The sequence below is a fragment of the Truncatella angustata genome (assembly GCF_020726525.1).
Source record: "Truncatella angustata strain MPI-SDFR-AT-0073 chromosome Unknown BKA67scaffold_1, whole genome shotgun sequence".
Taxonomy (NCBI): Eukaryota; Fungi; Ascomycota; class Sordariomycetes; order Amphisphaeriales; family Sporocadaceae; genus Truncatella; species Truncatella angustata.
In genome coordinates this window covers 734025-753064 of record NW_025763381.1, presented here as the reverse complement: position 1 = coordinate 753064, position 19040 = coordinate 734025, and the positions used below count along the sequence as shown (strand labels likewise).

At 49.4% G+C, this 19040-nt stretch overlaps 6 protein-coding genes across 6 annotated transcripts; 2 read left to right on the top strand and 4 right to left on the bottom strand.

Annotated features, from left to right (window-relative positions):
- Positions 1–525: 525 nt before the first annotated feature.
- On the top strand, positions 526–1369 carry BKA67DRAFT_509566 (class I glutamine amidotransferase-like protein; the record flags this gene model as incomplete). Its single annotated transcript, XM_046097247.1, has 2 exons — positions 526–1002; positions 1082–1369. The coding sequence occupies 2 exons, from the start codon at positions 526–528 to the stop codon at positions 1367–1369; spliced, it is 765 nt and encodes a 254-aa protein (XP_045963235.1).
- A 330-nt stretch (positions 1370–1699) lies between these two features.
- On the bottom strand, positions 1700–3430 carry BKA67DRAFT_543573 (G protein-coupled glucose receptor regulating Gpa2-domain-containing protein). Its single transcript, XM_046101195.1, has one exon. It carries the CDS (start codon positions 3359–3361, stop codon positions 1931–1933), a length of 1431 nt encoding a protein of 476 aa, XP_045963234.1. The 5' UTR covers positions 3362–3430; the 3' UTR covers positions 1700–1930.
- Positions 3431–6654: 3224 nt separating this feature from the next.
- Positions 6655–9015, bottom strand: BKA67DRAFT_6128 (uncharacterized protein). The gene is made up of 3 exons (XM_046105401.1): positions 8845–9015; positions 7777–8794; positions 6655–7723 (listed from the first exon to the last, which is right to left on the bottom strand). Exons 1-3 carry the CDS (start codon positions 8909–8911, stop codon positions 6868–6870), a joined length of 1941 nt encoding a protein of 646 aa, XP_045963233.1. The 5' UTR covers positions 8912–9015; the 3' UTR covers positions 6655–6867.
- A 1092-nt stretch (positions 9016–10107) lies between these two features.
- BKA67DRAFT_640424 (uncharacterized protein) lies at positions 10108–11500 on the bottom strand. Its single transcript, XM_046105758.1, has 4 exons — positions 11305–11500; positions 11103–11242; positions 10833–11023; positions 10108–10742 (listed from the first exon to the last, which is right to left on the bottom strand). The coding sequence occupies exons 1-4, from the start codon at positions 11323–11325 to the stop codon at positions 10129–10131; spliced, it is 966 nt and encodes a 321-aa protein (XP_045963232.1). The 5' UTR covers positions 11326–11500; the 3' UTR covers positions 10108–10128.
- A 4798-nt stretch (positions 11501–16298) lies between these two features.
- BKA67DRAFT_543554 (uncharacterized protein) lies at positions 16299–16817 on the bottom strand. Its single transcript, XM_046101194.1, has one exon. It carries the CDS (start codon positions 16706–16708, stop codon positions 16430–16432), a length of 279 nt encoding a protein of 92 aa, XP_045963231.1. The 5' UTR covers positions 16709–16817; the 3' UTR covers positions 16299–16429.
- Positions 16818–17213: 396 nt separating this feature from the next.
- On the top strand, positions 17214–18869 carry BKA67DRAFT_652358 (general substrate transporter; the record flags this gene model as incomplete). Its single annotated transcript, XM_046106152.1, has 2 exons — positions 17214–18115; positions 18170–18869. 2 exons carry the CDS (start codon positions 17214–17216, stop codon positions 18867–18869), a joined length of 1602 nt encoding a protein of 533 aa, XP_045963230.1.
- Between the last annotated feature and the right edge of the window lie 171 nt (positions 18870–19040).

Sequence of the window (19040 nt, the reverse complement as noted above, 5' to 3'; positions counted from 1 at the left end):
CGGTTCCTGTCGCTGTCACCGACGCAATCGCGCATCAAAACAATCCCACACGGCCGCCAACCCCGCCGCCCGGCGTACTGGATGGGGGGTTACAGCACGATGTCTGGAGATGCGACCCGGCCGCGCTGAGGGGTTCGCGGGACCCACGATACGGGGCCAATTGGCAAGTTACAAGCAATGTTTCCATGAGTTCGAGGTGATTTCGTCTCTTCTCTCGTATCTACAACACAAGCCTTCAGCGATGCCGGAACACACGACTCGCGCTAGTGTCGTCTGATCTCCCTTCTCCCTCTCCCTCTCCCGGCCCCTGGGCCTCGTGTATCGCCATCCCTCAACTTGCGCCCCTGCGTACCGTGTCCCGTGTTCCGCTGTAGATATACGTACGCAACTCTATTACGAATCTCGCTTTCATTATCTGCTATATATCCCATTGCCTTCCACCCACCATCGTGACATCGCATCCCGTCTCCAGAAACGTGACAGCGCATACCATCTTCCAGAACAAGAAAGAAAACAAGAAAGAAAATGGGCTCCCAACCAACCCCCCCGCCGATCCGCCTCGCCATCCTCGAGTGCGACACGCCCGTGCCCTCGGTGCAGGAGAAATACGACAACGGCGGCTACGGGGCCGTGTTCACAGACCTGTTCCGGCGGGCCACGGCGCCGGAGCCCGTCGAGTCCGTCCTCGAGCTGTCGGCCCACGACGTGGTGAACCAGTACGAGACGGCGTACCCGGACCCGGAGGCGCTCGACGCCGTGCTGATCAGCGGGTCCAAGCACAACAGCTTCGAGAGCGACGAATGGATCCTGCGCCTGGTGCAGTACACGCGGCGGCTGCTCGAGGGCGGGCGCGTGAGGGTCATCGGCGTCTGCTTCGGGCACCAGATCGTGGCCCGGGCCATGGGCGCCGAGGTCGGGCGCAGCGTGAGGGGCTGGGAGATCAGCGTCGTCGAGATGGCCTTGACGGAGCAGGGGAAGAAGATATTCGGGAGGAATACCTTGGTAAGTGGGCTTCCTTCCCCGCTCGCTCGTTCGCGCACCGACGACGAGTATGGCTGACCGTGGCGTTGGACAAATACAGAAGATCCAACAGATGCACCGCGACGCCGTCTTCGCCCACCCCGAGGGCACGATACCGTTGGCGCACACGGACGTGTGCGCCGTGCAGGGCTTCTACATCCCCCAGCGCGTCATCGCGCTGCAGGGCCACCCCGAGTTCACCGAGTTCATCGTCACCGAGCTGCTGCACCTGCGCCACGGGCAGAAGATCTTCTCGGACGAGCTGTACGAGGACGCCATCGGCCGCGTGGGCAACGAACACGATGGCGTGCTCATTGCGCGCGCCTTCCTGAAGTTCTTGCGCGAGTGAGAGAATCCTTTAGAGTATTAGACCGTCCAGCCTTGAAGGAGCCGGAGTGAGCGTTGTTTTGTTTGGGTAAGGTGTTATGCATAGAACGAAAGGGGGTATACCCAGGAGAGGACGAATGGCTCGAGACATCGTAGGAATAGATGGCATGCTGCGGGTTGGGATCAACGGTTGTGCAGCATTGCCAAAATGAAGGAATTGCACTCAAGTGTTGGTGTTTTGTAGCTTTGTAGAGCACAAACTTGTTCGCGCGAAGTCCTCGACATAGTTTGTCCCTTAACAGCAAAACTTGCACGTGGTGCACGACGGCGGGAGTAAAAATTAGACACGAGTCTCCTATCTGGAGACAATATATGTATATATATACATTACATTCAATTCTATGTACTAGCAGGCGCTCAAAGTCCCATGCCCAATATGGTGGTAGATACTAACCACACCCGATGCCCTGAACGCCGCCCGATGCGTATCCCATTGCTCTGGAGCTTCCTAATGCGCCCCAAAAATGTAAATGCAGTGATCAGGTATAGACGCCTGCCATGACCTGTCTTTCTTGGTATCCTTCTAAAGTTCGTACTCGTCATCAATATCCCACCATTGCCTTGGAGCCTTCGTTGTGCTGGTGCTTTGGAGAGCAGCTGCAGCTTGCCGTTCGGCCTGTTCCACATTCCGTCGGTCGATAGCGGCAGTAGCTTCTCGTCGTTCCTCCTCCCTTGATCTACCGCCCACTCCTCTGTGCGGTCGGCGCCTAATCTTGAGCCTCATCGCCAACCCTTGCCAAAAACCGCATTTCGAATGTCGCCACGGCTTCTCCCATGCGCTATAGAAGCAACAATCGACAGCGGCTCCGATACACAAGCTCGCAACACTGACCATGAATAATCCAAACGGCTGCGGTGCGACTGAATTCCATGGGACCGCCTCATATCTGTATATTTGTGAGATGAATGGGGCGATCCACGCAAGTATGTAAATGGCCGGATATACAAACAGTAACCTCAGTTGTCGGTTCATTTTCTGGCGGGATTTGCGAAGCGTATCTTCGGTAATAGACATTGGCAGATAGAGTGAAGGAGATGAGCTGCTCGGTGCGTCGTCCGTAGGCTCTGTAGGCCTTTTATATAGCTTATCGAAAATTGCTGGCTCTGAATGTTCCACCGTTATGCGGCCAGATGATAAAGGCCTCTGCCAAGAGTGCCTCGACGTCGACTGCCTTGAAGATAAGCCATTTGAATGCGGCATATTCACTGGAGCAACGTCCGATTGAGATGGATGTTGTAGGACCGGAGCCGGAGTATTGATTCGGGGCAATCCGGCCGAGACGTCTTCGATTGTTGGCGAGAGCATAGTTGAGCCCGTTTCGTATTGAAGCTCGGGCGATCCCGAACTGCTTTCATATTCTGCGTCCTCCCAATTCCAAGCGAATGCCCTATCACTGCGAGGCTTCACCTGCTGGGGAGCGACGGGCGTGGGCATGTAGTCGGGCAACTTGAGAGTGCTGACCTCAGAAGTGACGGAATGCTGTCTGCTCCGCTGTTCTACCTCTGGAGTTTGAAACGAGGACGTATCCAATAATCCGTGGTAAGCAAGTGGTGGTATGGGAGGCGTAGCACGACTCGGTACCGGGCGCTTCCGCCAACTAAGTTTCGGTGCTGTACTGCTCTCAAAGCTGGCGCGCCTCTGATCCCGTCGCAATCTTCGGAACCTCCATGCGATATATATGTAAAGAAATGTGTAGACTAAAAAGATGACCCCGAAGATGATATAACGAGGGACCCAGCTCAGGTAGACACGGTACCAGTTGTTCTGTTGTGGCAAATAACAGAAGGGGCCGTTGTCCTCAAAACGAGCGCCCGTGATCGGCACAATTGCCGCGAGGATGAGAGGAACCACAAGCCAAAGGGCGTAGGCATACCATCGATAGGGTTGTAGGCCAGTTTCTCCTCCTGCTCGTTGGCTCCTGAGAATGTAAAGTGCAGAATGCACGGCGATCATGAGAACTGCAAAATCCGACGCCTCAACGGCAGTGGTAAGAAAAAAGCCTTGAATCTGGCAATACACATTGTCGGTGCTGATGGGCCCATCCGGACCAGAAATGAAGTAGATAATCGGACTCAGCATTAGCCAGAATGCTTTCATCATGTCGCTCTGTATCAAGAGCATGATCAAGTCCTGTCGAAAACTCCTTCTCATCCGAACGAACCAGTAGAAGGCGATGAAAGCGGCAAAGACGCTGATGGTCGCAAACGACAACGAGACTGCCTCGAGACCCAGCACTTGGTTGTCGGTGAGGTTGGTAGCATTTTTCCTTTCTGCGGCATCATTTTGCCGGATTTCCAAGAGGAGGACGGCCAATTCCTCCGTTGGGGCCATCCTCTTCCTGGGTTCCCAGTGTGATTTGTTGTCGAGGAAAGGTAATAATGCCGCATTCTAAATGCAAGGGCGTGTGACGTAATGGTTGTGGTTGAAATCTTCTTCAAGACCAGAACCTTGGAACTTGGTGTGCAAAGAACAAACTTGCTAATTCACGAGCAGGAATAAAATCAAATCGGTCATGACACTCGGATTAGACTTTGAAGCTCCTGCTGGGGTGAGAATGTGTTGCTCAAGTCGATGACGAGTAAATTATGAGTTGCCAACCAACAGAAATTTGGGCACGAGTAGCGGCTGAATGACCTTGCGCAGGTGTGACGGTTCGGTGGGCTCCCAACTAGCGAAATGCGATCGATTGTATACAACAAAATGAGTTGTATTCCCAGGCGAAGGGGAAAACCAAGGGGACAACGGATGATGCCTTCCGAGTTACACTGCTTTCAACCCCAGACCATTTGTAAGTTCCACAGTGACGGTCCTTTCGTACGACAAAAGGGTAGGCTGAACGGGCCGCGCGCCCCTGTCGACGACTTGGACTTCGGAAGGAAAACCTCAAAGTTTAGCGGTTGGCTTTCTAAGTCCGAACTATAAGCTTGACGTTCAGAAACACCAATGTGCTGGGATAATACCCAAATGTCATTGGTTTAGTATGAAGATAAACATGAAGAATGGAAAGAGGGTCATGGAGAATTTTTGCCCCGTGGGCGAACAAGTAAAATAATAGGTAAGCATTTCTCATCACCGATCTTCATTTGGATTCGGAGGGCACAACCGAAATACCTCTCCGTGGAGACGGCATTCGGAAAGCCCATAATACATGGATCGTCAGCATGGCGTGGACAAACAGTTGGACCCCCATAACCTGACTGGGCGGTGGAGAGTGGACAATCTGCTAAGGGAGGGTAACGTTTAAATGATGAGCTTAATGAGCAGTCACTCGATGATTCGACAGATTGCTGTCCCACCGCTACTTTTGTCTTTTGTTGTTTGAAATAATACGTGGTGGGCAGTGGGCAGTGGGCACAGCGCTACGCGAAACCCAACCCGCCTGAACGTGATGCTGGACCCTGTTTGGTGCGCTAACACGAGCCATCCCCCGGTTTATCTGGAGGAAACGTTTGTTTCGTCCGAGAGCAGTTCCCGTTTGGCCAATATCAGAGTTTCCGGTGATACATCATGTGCTGTGGCCTCGGGATACAATTGACTTCATGTGCTCTGATTTGTTCCACTCGGTAACACATGATCTCAACCAACACCGTAAGACCTCCTTTCATGCCACTGGGGAATGCGGAACATGCGGATGACAACAGAAAAATGCGCCGTAGAATTGCCGTCAAGTGTAGATCCCTGGAAAATCTGGTTTTCAGCGCTAAAAATCAACCCACATGCTCGCTATTTTGGAATATCCACTGACGAGGCGAGCGTCTTTCATTAATGGACTCGTGAAAATGCAACTAACAAACAGGTCTGCAGGCCGTATGGCAAGGTCACACGCTTGACACGATGTGGCTTCACGTGAGTCAAGAGGCTTTCATGGCCAGGCCCTCTCGGGCTCCGATCAACATAGAGACACGAATAGCCAGTTGGTCAGCACTCTGGCGCTCAGAGCGTCAACCAAATAAATTTAACGCGACGGTGAGAGGGCTTGTCCAACTGAGGACAACAGACAACGCTGGTCAGAAATGGCGCTCGGGATTTGATGCCCCCAGGTTTGCCGGCTATTCGCTTTGATGCTAAGAATACCGCTTATTACGGATCCGTACATACAGAGGGAAGCCTTCGTATCTTCCAGGGGGTGCTCATGTTCCTTGTGGGTCCTCACTTTGTACCCGTGAAATCTCGCTCCGTTGTCAAGACGCATACACGAGTCGCGGTTCACAGCTTGTTGTCACCACATGACAGACTATTCAAATATTGAGAGTGTTGCAAACTAGAGTCATGAACCAGAGACTGTGAAGTATGGAAATGGGAGACAAGCATTGTTTATAGTTTTCATACGAACTTGGGTTGTCAATGCACGGATCATCTACATCTTCCGCCCATGGACTTGGACAGGCGCTGGCCAAGTTGAAATCTGGTTGGTTGCGAATGACTTCGCCGTGAACACGGTCTTTAATTGGTTCCCAGAACTCCCGACCGAACTCAGAAATCAGATATGGCAGCACGCAATTAACACTATAACAATAGGCCGAACCATAAAGGTTGCAATCAGTCAACGATCATTTTCTACAGAGCACTCCTGCGTCATAGCTGGCGGGCAATTCTGTGGTCAGCATGGCATTTGCAGCTACTACAGCATTGGGGAGCCAAGTCGCAGAGGCATGTGTATGTCGGATGGGTATTTCTGGACATCGTCAGAACCAGAGGATAAAACTTTCCGAATCGCTTTCCTGAGCCTGCAGCTCGTTTGCCAAGAGTCACGCGATGCTGTTCTGGTCCGTTACCCCCAGATACTTAAAGTTAAGGGGCTCGCAGGCTTTGAATAGGGTTCCCATCGCTACAGTCGACTCTTGCGATGCAATCCTGCTGCGGACTTGCTTCTTATCAAGGCCGCCTCACTTCGTAGTTCGCTTCACATGCACCCAGAACAGCCCACCACACCGGTTGAGATTCGACAACAGAAGATGCTCGACCAGGGATTTCCGCAAGACGTCAACTTATTCTAGTATTTCCGGGAACTCGTATCATCTTTCCACCATGTAGGAATCCTTTGCGGCTATGAACTTGATAATGACGAGTCCTACGAGGTTACCGATGGTGCTGAATACACAATGCTTCTGGGCTGTTTTGTGTCGCTCAAACGTCTGTATTTATGGGCCAACCCGAAGAATCGATATCATCGCCTCCCCAAAGGTAGGATGAAGGTTGGCAATATCCGAGATCCTAGGCCGGACTATAAGCACTTTGGAGATATTGCAGAAGGTGTTTTATATGAGTACAACAAAGACGCTACGATTCAGAACAATCACTTCGCGGATCATGACGAGCACTGGGTACCACGACCAAAACGACTGGAGACAATTGGATTTTATGCCGAACCCTATTGAATAAAGAATTTGGGTTATTTGTGATCTGGCAGAGTCGACACCGCGCATTTGAAATGGTATCAATATTATATGCAGCAAGTCTTACTGCCTAGTCTGTAGTCTTTGCCTCAACGACCCGAGCTTATCGGAACACCAATGGACTCTGCCAATTATGTACCATATGATTGCATCGACGAGCAACCAGTCTTCATCAAGGAAAGGTCTCGGAGAATCGCCCAAATCTCGCTTAGTTTCGCGACTGAGGATGTACAAAGAGACGGGTACCAGGAGGATGAAAATATGAGCCACATGGATATTTGTGTAACCCCTTGAAAGGTGGAACTTATATTTTCCACACATGCGACCTCGTGCCCAGCTTGGCGTCGTATCCTCATAGGCGTCCGCGTAGCCTGCTGCCGCATTCCCAACAGGTCGATCACCCATGGCAATGTCCAAAGCATTGAACTGCAGACGAGCAAGTGAGGTATTGAACAACGCTTTACTCTCAATGATCCACTGCTCTTTGTCTAGCTGACGAGATTCAAAGTCACTAATGCTTTCAGTGGCAACAAGCGCACTTCCTAGCCTATATTCGATTGATCGGAATGAAGAAGACCTTCTTAACGCAGTCCTGGTGATCTCGTACTCAACCCCAAACTCGGGATATTCCTCGTCTGGGAAGTGACAATCGCTTTCGCCGTGTGGACAAACCTCCATTTGATCAATTGCAATCAGAACCCGAGCTCGGGGATCTTGATTATAAAATCGATGCGGCGGCCAACCATCTTCTTGCAATTCGTCGGTAGCGAGAAATATGGGGTCTTCGCATCGTCCGCTATAAATAATTCGACAAGGCGATATAAACATCGCCGTCATGTACGTGTGGCTGGGACGTGCAAGGTCCGATGTTGGTTGCCATGCATCATAGTCCCCGCCAGATGGTGTAGACTCATAGGCGCTAATGATAGTTCAGTGACTAACCTGAGGTTTGGGTTGGAAGCGAAGTAATACCTTACAGAATACGCTGGCACATCCCAATTGAAAGGAGTTCCGAACATGGTGAACGTGTGGTTCCTGAATTCTCCTGAAGCATTGACGGGACCAAGGTGATACTCAAACTCGAAATCATATCCGGACCGGTCAACCACAAACCCGTAGTCGATATCCAGTGGCACATAGATCGATGTTCGCTTGATTTGTGGTAATGCTGCTCCATTCAGGCCAAGTAACTTAGCAGAGAATAGTCCGGTTGAGAGTCGAACTGCGCTCCCATATATGCCGTTGGCACATATACAACGGTCTGGATTGGGACAACTGAATGGGCAATCAATTTTCTCCACCTCGTAATCGATTTGCGCGCTCTCGAAGAAGTCACACTGATCCGGGTTGGCAATAGGCTGTTCACCGTAACAACTCCTTCCGTACTGCGCTGACCTCTCCTCTTTCTTGGCTTGGAGGAGATCATCGTTGTCCTTAATCCTTTGATCTGCATTGTTCTTGAGATCCCAAAAGCCACATGGCTGTGTATCAGATAGTGCTGAAGGACTAGCCTGCAACTCGCCGATGGCACCACCGGCGACAGCAAAAGCTACTCCAAGCAAGCCCAAGATTATGTCAGGCCACTCCAGTTGCGGCCACCAAGATATAGCTTTGGGTTCCGAGGCTTCATTCTCCAATGTGCTTATACCATGGTCGTTGTTGTGCTCAGAACTCCTTTCCGAGTGACTTCCCTCATACTCAAAGGTCTCGTTATCTGGATCATATCTAACCAACGCTCGCGGTTCGGATTCATCCGAATCCGCTGGCAGTCCTGCAGGGAGGGGATCAGAAGTGTGAGAGGGAAGTAGTGACTCAGTCTCAGGCCCAGCGCTCTCAAGTTCTCTCATGTGTGCCACCCAATAGTGAACCCAGAGCCAGATGCGTTTTATTATGGCTTTCGCACATGACCAGCTCAATCCGAACACCACCCCCAAGAAGATCTTCCAATTTGTACCCCAGGTATCGGTGGTCGTTATCACATTTGAAAGGTCTTGCGTATATGGTTAGAACGTGTTAAGTCGTTCCGAAGAGCAGACTCACTGTACAGTCGAGGGCTGACCTCATAGTTAGTCCACAAACCGAGCTTTACTGATGGAGTTGAGGTCATCGTGAGCTTCGCTTATTGTGTAAGAACAGCTCAAGACGTCCAGTAGGCCAATTCTTTCCCACTATCTTCAGTTTTGCGTCGTGAAAAGGAAGTGAGGCTGCCTCAAACACGTGTCGCCATAGCTGTGCAGCGGCGATCGATCGACAGCCAATCGAGTGCTGGCACACATAAACCGGGCGAAACATGCCACGCCCCCTTGGGCCTAGGGGTTCTCTGACTCTCGGTCAGCCTCACCATATAATATGCCCGCAACCACCCAAATCAAGCGGGGTACATGTCCTGCGGCATTTGTGTTATCACGGTTGTCGCAAAACGTACTCTAAGACGATTTCACCCGAGTTCAGCGCGCATTGATCTGCGCATGTCAGGTAAATTACTACTTTAGCACATGCGTTGAGAGGCAGCAACATCCTAAATGGTACGATACATTCCCACGGCCTATTCTAATAGCCGTTCAATTAATCGAATGGTTGATATAGGGTTCGTCAGGGCATGACCCGAGCTGGGATGACGATGCTAGGCGCGACAGAGGTGGCCAGGGTAAACACGACAATTATCGTGATCCATCGCATAGCCCTAGCTTCAATGCGCCAAAGACAAAACCATCCATGAAAAGGTATAGATGGGTATGTGTGAGTATGATCACACCCTCAAGATAACCTTCATGACTAAAACAACTAGCCTGACTGCCCTGGCTCTAACAATAGCTGGAAATACGACCCTCGCTGCGTCATTTGCTATCGGGACCGTCCAGCGCAGGTCGAATACTTCATCGCCTAATAAAGCCGGAATATTTTGGATATGGTAGTCGTAGCGACGAAAATATGATGGAATGGACGATGTCACGATCTTAATTGTCACCACTCAAACAAAAATGCACTTACTACGGAACGTCGATGCTTGGTGGTGCTACATCTACATATCATAACTCTTCAGCCGAGTCTGACGTTTGATCAAAGACTTGTGCCATCAATCGGACATCCGCAGCGCTGTTGGTCGGGGGCAGCCATCGACGCTTTTGGAGTATGTCATTGAATTGCCACTATCTATAACGGTAGATGGCCCGAGAACTACTCACTCGCTCGGCATACATGTACGTTGCTAAATATGATAGGAAATAATTACTAGCCCAACAATGGAGATAAGTATGTTTGACTTCATTGTTCTAGCTCTTTTTCTGAGCCCCGTGACTTGATCTAAGGATTAGCACATTTATTTCATTGGTCATTTATGTGAACTGACGTGCTCAGGAACCACTCAACGGTAGCGTTGAGTCCATCATTCAATGTCACTGTAGGTTTCCAACACAAGATATCTCTTGCAAGACTCGTGTCCGGCTTCCTGCGATACGGATCATCCTGCCTAGCCGGAAGACACATGATTGGAGCCTTGTTGGAGTTCCCCATCTTAGCAGACACCAGCTCTGAAATCAGTCCCGCAAGGTCATCAACTGGTGTCTCAAGCTCCGTACCGATGTTGACCGGTCCAGCGTAGTCGCTCTGCATGAGAGCGGTCAAGCCAGTCACACAGTCCGAAACGAACTGGAAGCATCTAGTTGCGCTGCCGTCCCCGTAGATTTGGATAGACCGACCCTGCATTGCAGCCGCAATGAAATTCGGCACGGCTCGTCCGTCATTTATCTGCATGTATGGACCATACGTGTTGAAGATACGCGCGATGCGTATTTCTAGTCCATGGTGGCGCTTGTAACCATAAGCAAGAGCCTCGGCGACCCGCTTACCCTCGTCGTAGCAGGACCGTGGCCCGAAGGAGTTGGTATTTCCCCAGTACTTCTCCGACTGGGGGGTAACCTGAGGATCACCATATATCTCTAACGGTGATGTATTGAATCAGTGAAACTTTCAGGGTCCGCCTGTGACAAGTGGACTAGTTACTACATAGATTTTCCACAATTACTCACCAGATGTACTAGCTATCAGGACACGCGCATGATTTTGCAGGGCCAGCTCCATTACATTCTGTGTTCCCTTGAAGCATGTTTCTAGAATATCGATTGGATTCTGCTCAAATTGGTCCGGGCTGGCGGGACAGGCGAGATGATAAATTTCTGTAGCCCCCTCTATATTTGGCAGAGGCTCTCTTACGTCGTGACTATACCGTGAAGTGTTTCAGTACACGCGCGGAAGGGTAAGATCTACTTACTCATGTTTGCATGATTGATAATTCTCACGTGATGAACCGATAACATTCATTGCCTAGAAACCTATTGGTGTTCTCGATTGACCCAGTCCAGAGCGAGTCGATTGCGACGACCCTTTTGCCTTGTTTCAGGAGGTGTTCAACTACGTGACTACCAATGAAACCAGCACCCTGTATTAAATGAATTAGCCTCAGAACCATTTGATCGCAAGTCAATCCCTGCCGAAACTTACACCAGTGACAACGACGCACATGTTGCTTAGCTTTGGAATAATGGCCTCCCACAATATACGTTTTCAATGGCCTCGAAGAGATTGTATGCAAAGAAGCACTGGGCCTTGGCACATAAAGCGAAAGTTTTCGGGATCCTAATAATGAATTTATGTCTTATTTGTATCAAATAACTACTATATGTAACGTATCGTCGCTGACGTACTGTGTCTTATGTATTTTGAATGAGCTGCATGATGCATATACGAGAATCCTTTCTGTGTCACGTGAAATCATCCACTGAGCGTAAAGATCGATCCGAATAAGCATTAGACCATCTTCCTCATGCAACCGTCCTAACTACCCATGCATCTCGGTCTTTGCACTTGCTCCCTATAGGATCTGTGCTTAATGGTGTAGTGATTATACATTGTTGATTATATCTCATGAAACACATTGCTCTTAATTGTTTAGGTTTTGAGAATAAATCTCGGCTTCTTCATCGCTCCCTTAGCTACCGAGCACTAATCCCAGATTTCTCATTTTTGTGAGCATGTGATGGCTGTTCCTAACTCAACGACTTCTCCTTCCATGCCAGTACCATCCGTCGGACATCACGGCCGCCACGTACTTCCAGTGGGTATACGTTACGGCTTAGCCGATACTCCGATAACTCTTGCGTTTGTGGATATCGTGGTTGTCGGTAGGGAGGACCCAGGAAGGTCGGCTTATGTCTTGTCTTCCCGTTAAGTTGTGCGGTTCTACCCGGTGGCACTTGGCAGTTGAACACAGCGTAATAATATCTTGTAGCTAGTTCTCTAAAGACACGGCCCGGCGTGTGAGTAGTCGACCATTGGTTCGCATCGCCGTTACCAATTAACAGAAACACGCAAACTTTCGTTTTCTTTTCAAGGTAAATCAATGTATTGAGAAAGTTTAATACTACAAGGAACAAGATTCAGGACTAGCGCCCAACGTGCTCTAGTGTTAACTCATCAACAACATCAGCTGGACTACACGCAATAGTCAGACGAGTCTGCTGTTGTAACGCAAGTAATGGAGAAATCTTCAAATATAGTCGATGACCCCATTAAGTCCCTAGAAACAATGAAAGCGGGAGTTGAACCCGGTGACAGATGCTCCCGCCGCTAGGCCAGGTGTTATCCGCCCTCTGTCGTAGAGATTTTGAACCATCAGATCTTGGTATTCAGCATCCTCAATCAAACATAATGTCAGCGTTGTCGGATTGGATGAGTAGGCAGCTATGCACCAATTTCGTACTGGTGAATACCATAATATTGACCGCCTGGAACACGAGGGGTCAATGCAACCACAGTTGGAAGATATAGCGATCCTGCAATGATTGGCTTCATAGTATCTTATTTTACTTAGAATAGTAGTAGAGTTTAAATAGTTGCGCTTTTAAGAACTCCTCATCGCGCTGCTAGTATTTAATTTGGTGCAACATAGCTTTAGACCTTGAGAACCATATTTACCAACGGCTACAAACGTCGCAAGCTCACTTAGTTATATGTGTCTCGGTCCGGCGCGCGCGTACTCAGCTTATCATCCCATCACTTCATGCATGTATAATTTGTCCTTTAATCCAACATATAAGTTTCTATTGACGCTTCATCTCTCTTTTCGTGCAAACGCAAGGCTTACCTCAAAGCTACAAACACCACGTACAATAAGGTATTTTTCAAACTCTTGACATTCCCGTTCCAAAAGCTTGTGCGTATCACCAAGACACCAATTTCATCCCCCTGAAAGTGGCCACGATCTAGGTCCCTGTGGAAGGCTCATATGGTGTGTTCACCCTCCCACTGCGATTGCAGTTGTGCATTCTCGTTTGCTGCTGGGAGTCTCGATACTGGTCTAAGGACAACAAATAAGGTTGTGGTCGTAGGGAAGTAATAGAGGGACCCAAAAATCACGTCTGCCTTAATGCTAATGAACAGGGAATTTGGATTAGCGGTGCTCTTTAAATGTGCGCCAATAATCCAGGCCGTTCCACGAGGTCTGGCTCACTCAAGAACTATTGCCACGAATTAGTCGCACCATATAGTGTGTCGTGATCAGAATCAAAGGCCACCAAGCTGATAGTGGTGTACTCAAATGCCGTGATCCTGAGCCCAATCCAAAACAACATCGCGGGCCTCAGGGTTGATGTTAAGAGACACCTCCACTTGAACGGTATGCAAGAGATCTTGGCGGAAATCAAGACGGCTGGCCCTCAGAGCTTCCTTGATTGGGGGTTAGATCCAACTCTGGAGGTGCCGGACTTTCCAACATCTCTTCTTGTATTAGTACAGTGTCGAGTTATCCCCGGTAAATCATTGTTGCCAAATTAATCTCGCAGCTCAGGAGGAAGTCCCGGGCAAGGGGTGAAATCTGCCAATATCATTGTTACTACTAATATGATTTTTGAAAGAGGAAGAGGCTACAGGTGAATGTGCAGGACTATAGAACGATACCGGGTATAGAGTCAGGAACGCGTAAGAAAAACTGAAACTGAGTTGAAGATGGGGGCTGGCGACGCATAAATTGCGGCAATATGACCACCCAATCAGGCCATTGCACACACAAGGGGGGCGAAATGTGCCGCACAGGCGCCTGCAACCATCTGTCAGCCTTAAGTACCTGGTAACACATACTCAGGTACGTCCGATAAGCGGGGTATTTGATCGGCCTCTGGTATCAATCCGTGCTTGCCACAACATACTCTTCTCACGGTACTTTTCGGTCGTACTGGTCAGCGTTTAGCCCGTGCTTCCCGTTAGAAACTCGATTCATAATGGTACGATTGAGCCATTGTGAAATGATCGAAGACTGAATGACTAACACCGACAGGACGTCTTTGAACACGGCCCAGAATGGGATCAGCAGGCATACTCAGGGCACGACCCAAGCTGGGACAACGATGCCAGGCGTGATCGAGACGGCCAAGGCAAACACGACAGCTACAGGAATCCCTCCCATAGTCCCAAGTTCAGCGCCCCGAGAAGGACGTCATCAAACAAGCATTCCAGTTCGATAAGCACGCAATCTAGTTCGAGGAAACAGCAAACATGGCGTGGATATTGATGGCATTGGTGTGTTAGTGAGTGCCATATGTATAAATTGCGTAAAGCCAGGATAAGAAGACCAAAGATCCAACCATGTTCGCGACTGGAACGCTCCGGTAGATGCTGGCACAAGTGAGGTTATGTGTGGTGATATATATATAAGAAGTTGTATAACACGACATTGATGGTAGTGAGAGACCACGGTGTTGGAGTTGACAATGTATGGGTATTATCGACGTCACAGTATGAGGCACAAGAATAGAGGGCGCTAACATGGAACCCGATGGTAATGAATAATGAGGGGTGGGCTTCAAAGACACGAAAATCCTGTATTATTTGGCACCCCGTACACCACGATACGCCACCAGAGGTTCGAATACTGGGTTGGGCACAAAGTGAGCAAATGACTGGATATTGGTGTCGAATTATTGGAATAGTACCGTGTAGTTTCACAGCAACATCTTAGCTGTTTGAAGATGTGGTGCCAAAACACGCGTCGCCACACTCGTGCCTTCCCATCCTGATCAACACAAATTCCTGTCTTGTGCCTCAATCAAGCTGTATTTCCCAGGAGTTTACTCTTGTTTGAGCTGCTTACAGTCCTCATCACGTTTTGAATTCTGCGAGTAGGAGCAGTTTTGGCATGCTTAATGTATTACATCATTTAATCTTGACTGATTTCCCGCATATCATTCAAAAGTTACCAAGATGTCGGAGGATTCTGCACTAAGGCATCATCCTATGAGAAATCTAATTGTTTGAGTTCCTTCGTTTGATTGACTGGGTTGACTTTAGTCGCAAAGCAAGCCTGTGGTTTCACGGTGGTGGACGACTACGACGCCACGATCCGGGTCACCGGTAGCGATGGAGTCTGAGCTGACTTCCAAGTCAAGAAAGCCATTCCAGAAGGTAGGGGTGATTACTTTCAAAAGTTTTTCGACCTTCGATCGCCGCTGGGTAGAAACAATCGTGAGAATGGCACCTATCGCCTCGTCAAGGACACAGGTGCCACGCTGGATATTTTATTTTTCTGCCTTCCTTATGACAGAGTCGGTTGTCAAGATCAACAAAATTTTCTCAGATCATTAAGTGTCCCTATTCAAAGGGTCTGGCGTGTTGTTACACTTGTTGACGTGAAGAGCATCAAGCATAATCGCAATGGCAAGTACCAGGTTCAGCTTGGAACTCTCGAGTATTGGTTCAACGCATGGTTCAAACGCATGGTTCAAACGCATGGTTCAAACGTATGGTCAAACGCTTGATATATATTATATAGGACAAGTACAAGAACCTCCTCTACTCTACTTACGTCTTGAACAAGAATTATACCCGAGGACACCCAACTCATTTGCGCGGTCCCTCTGCTGTTATCACAGACTGGCTTATCCAGAATGGCCTGGGCCAAGCCCGGGAAAGACACCCGTTTTTAGTAGAGGTGTAAAATTCGAAAGATACTTCAAGTTCATGCATATTCTCTCCGAAGTCATCGGTAAGCGCGCTTAAACAACCAAAAACATAAATATCTGATGATTGACCATGATCGAGTCCAGCTATGAAACGCGAGGACCTTTTGCAATGTGAGACTACTTATGAAATCGAGCAGACCCGTGCACTTATGGCGTCGCAGAGTTACTGATGCGGGAATAGCATACATCCAACTGATAAAACTCCTCAGAGAAACCATGGATTACCCGCTGTAGGATGCTGATGGCAAATCCTTATACGACATTGTATGCCAGCCGAAGAACCTCGCCTACCACACTCCAGATAGTAGTGACGTGTGCGAGCACTGCCGTGCTCCAGACAGTATAGGCCCTGCCGTTTGCGAGCAGGAGACCAAGCTTGACGAAATTTGTCTAGAATGCTTGGACTCCTGTCAGCGGGCGGGGTTCTCACGGCTACAAAAAAAAAAAAACCTCCCCCCCCCCCCCCCCCCCCCCCAAAAAAAAGGGCAAGCCTAGAGGCAGAGGATGCCGCGGGCAGCTAGCATGGGTTCACGATTGTGCCGACTACCTATCAGATGACGAGGAGAGACCTTGTGGATGGCACGCAACCACAAAGAGGGTTAGGTCAGCACGGATCAGATAAGGTGGTTCATAAGGAATGTGCGTTTGAGAGCTGGGGATTTGAAGTATCTGCAAGACATGTGTGGCATCACAGAAACTCGTTGCTGGTCGACATGACGACTATGGTTTATAAAAAAGGTTTTGCGTAACTCAACATCGACCGTCTCTTTGAGAATTGCATTCGTAGATTTCAGTGTCCGATTCGTGTAGCTTTGACAACTATGTTGGTTTGCTCCTGATACTGAGATAAAACGGCTCAGATTTCTCACATCATGTCCAACTTGAATGTGCATAAGTCCTACGGTATAAAATGTGCATGCGACATGACTTTCACGCACATTGTTAGGTTAGAGGATTCTGATGGGTAAATGGATGCAGTTCTTCCGATCATTTCTCGGTCCAGTCCGATCGCTGGATCTCAGGGCCCACCGCTAGGCACGATCTGGGCGCCTGCACGCTATAAGTAAAACCCCCCACTGACGTCCACTGATGCCGTCATAGCACCTCGTGAGCTCCCCTGCAGAGCCTAGTTACATGCACCATGTTTTCACTCTTTCTCTTCCATGGTTCGTGACAGACGACGGAATCTCAAACCATTAATTAGGGCTGTGGTGGCTGCTTGCTTATTGTACGAGATCCTCGTCTCGTAGCCTCTCATTCATATAGCGATTGCACCTATTGCCGTCGCCGCACGTCTAGTTCGAAGAGGGGAGAGTGTACGTGCTTTGCATCGCCAGCACGAGTTTCGTTAGCAGTGAGCAAGGAAAATATAGACCGCTCCCGATTTTTTTTATAAAGATGTCTTCCGCCAAGAACACAATACTTTCGCTATGGCACAACAAGCGCGCCCAGGTGGTCCTGTTTTCGTCGACAGCCATTGCGCTGTATGGTTACGACCAGGGCATGATGTCCCTGATCAACACCAATTACAACTACTTGGCTACCATGGGCATCGCGTCTGACGATCCACTCGTGGGCTGGATCGTGTCGATATACTACTTGGGCTGCGCCGTCGGTGCGGTGCTGTTCTCCAAAGTCGCAGACCGTTGGGGCCGCAAGAAATCCATCTTTGCATGTCTCGCGACGGCATCGCTTGGCAATCTTATCATGTTCGTCTCTGGGCTGTGGGGTAACGAGGGTGCTTTGCATAGCATGTTCGTCGGTCGCGTCATTATGGGACTAGGTGTGGGAGGTATCGATGCTGTAATTCCCATCTACAGCGCCGAATTGGCGCGCGATGAGGCTAGAGGCAAGGCCTTGGCGCAGGAGTTTCAGATGAACATATTCGGGCTCAACATGGCGTTTGGCATTAACCTGATTGTCACGAGAATTTTGGGCAAGTCTAATGAGTGGGCTTGGCGCATCCCGATTATTATCATGCAGGTGTACCCCGTGGCTTTGCTTGCATGCATCGAAACTCTGCCCGAGTCGCCGCGTTGGCTCATTTACCATGGCCGGGATGAGGAGGCGAAGAAGGCACTCGAAGATATCTACGGCGGCAAGTATGGAGACGGCGAAGAAGGAGAGAGCGATCGTCAGTACGAAGAGCTCAAGAAGAGCCATGATGAAGAAGCCGGTGACAGTGTCAGTTACTGGGATATGTTCACCCCAAGCCATGACCAATTCCATCCGACCATCGTCACGATTATGGTTCAGGTCAATCAGGCGCTCACTGGCTATGGCGCTGTTTCTGTCTATGGGTGAGTTTTTCCACTGTTCATTCATGACTTGATGGCGATTAACGAAGTGTGCAGACCCCAAATTTTTGCTCTTTTGGGCTTCGACATTGTGACTGCGGAGAACCTAACAATGGCCAACTATCTCTCTTACTTCGCCCTCATGACTCTGGCCTGGATTCTCATTGATGCAATGGGCCGCCGCGTGCTCCTGCTATGGGGTTCGCTCGTCCTAACTATTTGCTTCTTGCTGCTTGCTCTCTTCGGAGGACTCGCTGCGCATTCTTCCGAACTTGGTCTTGACCAACAAGCCTTTGCAATTCCCGGAATCATCTCACTTTTCGTTGCAACGGGTGCCTTCGGTATTGGGTGGCTCGCTACTGTTTGGCTGGTACCCACCGAGATCTTCCCAACAACGGCGCGAGCTCAGGCGGCTGCCGTAAGCGTGATCATCTGGGGCTTGGCAAATTTTGCCATCACGTTCCTGACGCCGATCATGTTCAACAATCTTGAGTACTACATATATCTGGTCTTCGCCGGCACGAACGCGCTGGCCGGAATTTGGACGTACTTTTATCTCCCTGAAAGTGGAAACAGAAGTTTCGAGGAGAATGTGCAATTCTTCAAAGAGGCACGCAAGGTAGGGAGTTGGTCTGTCAGCAAGGTTAAGGATGGCGATTGGAAGAACATGCCATACGGTGATGTGCTCCTGGATGGAAGTGCAGAAGCGAGGGAGCGAGCGCCTTTGTTGCAGAGAGTTGGCGACCAGATTTCGTAGAGTCACAAAGCTTATTATTTCGAGCTCAAAATGTCTATTGTATAGCTGGGATCAATGAGATTCAACCACCAGGGACTCGAAATAAGCACCCAAATACCAGCGATTTACTGGTTAATGAAGCTTCCTACACTTATACCGAGCAAAACACTTCAAACCCCACTGCTGACAGCA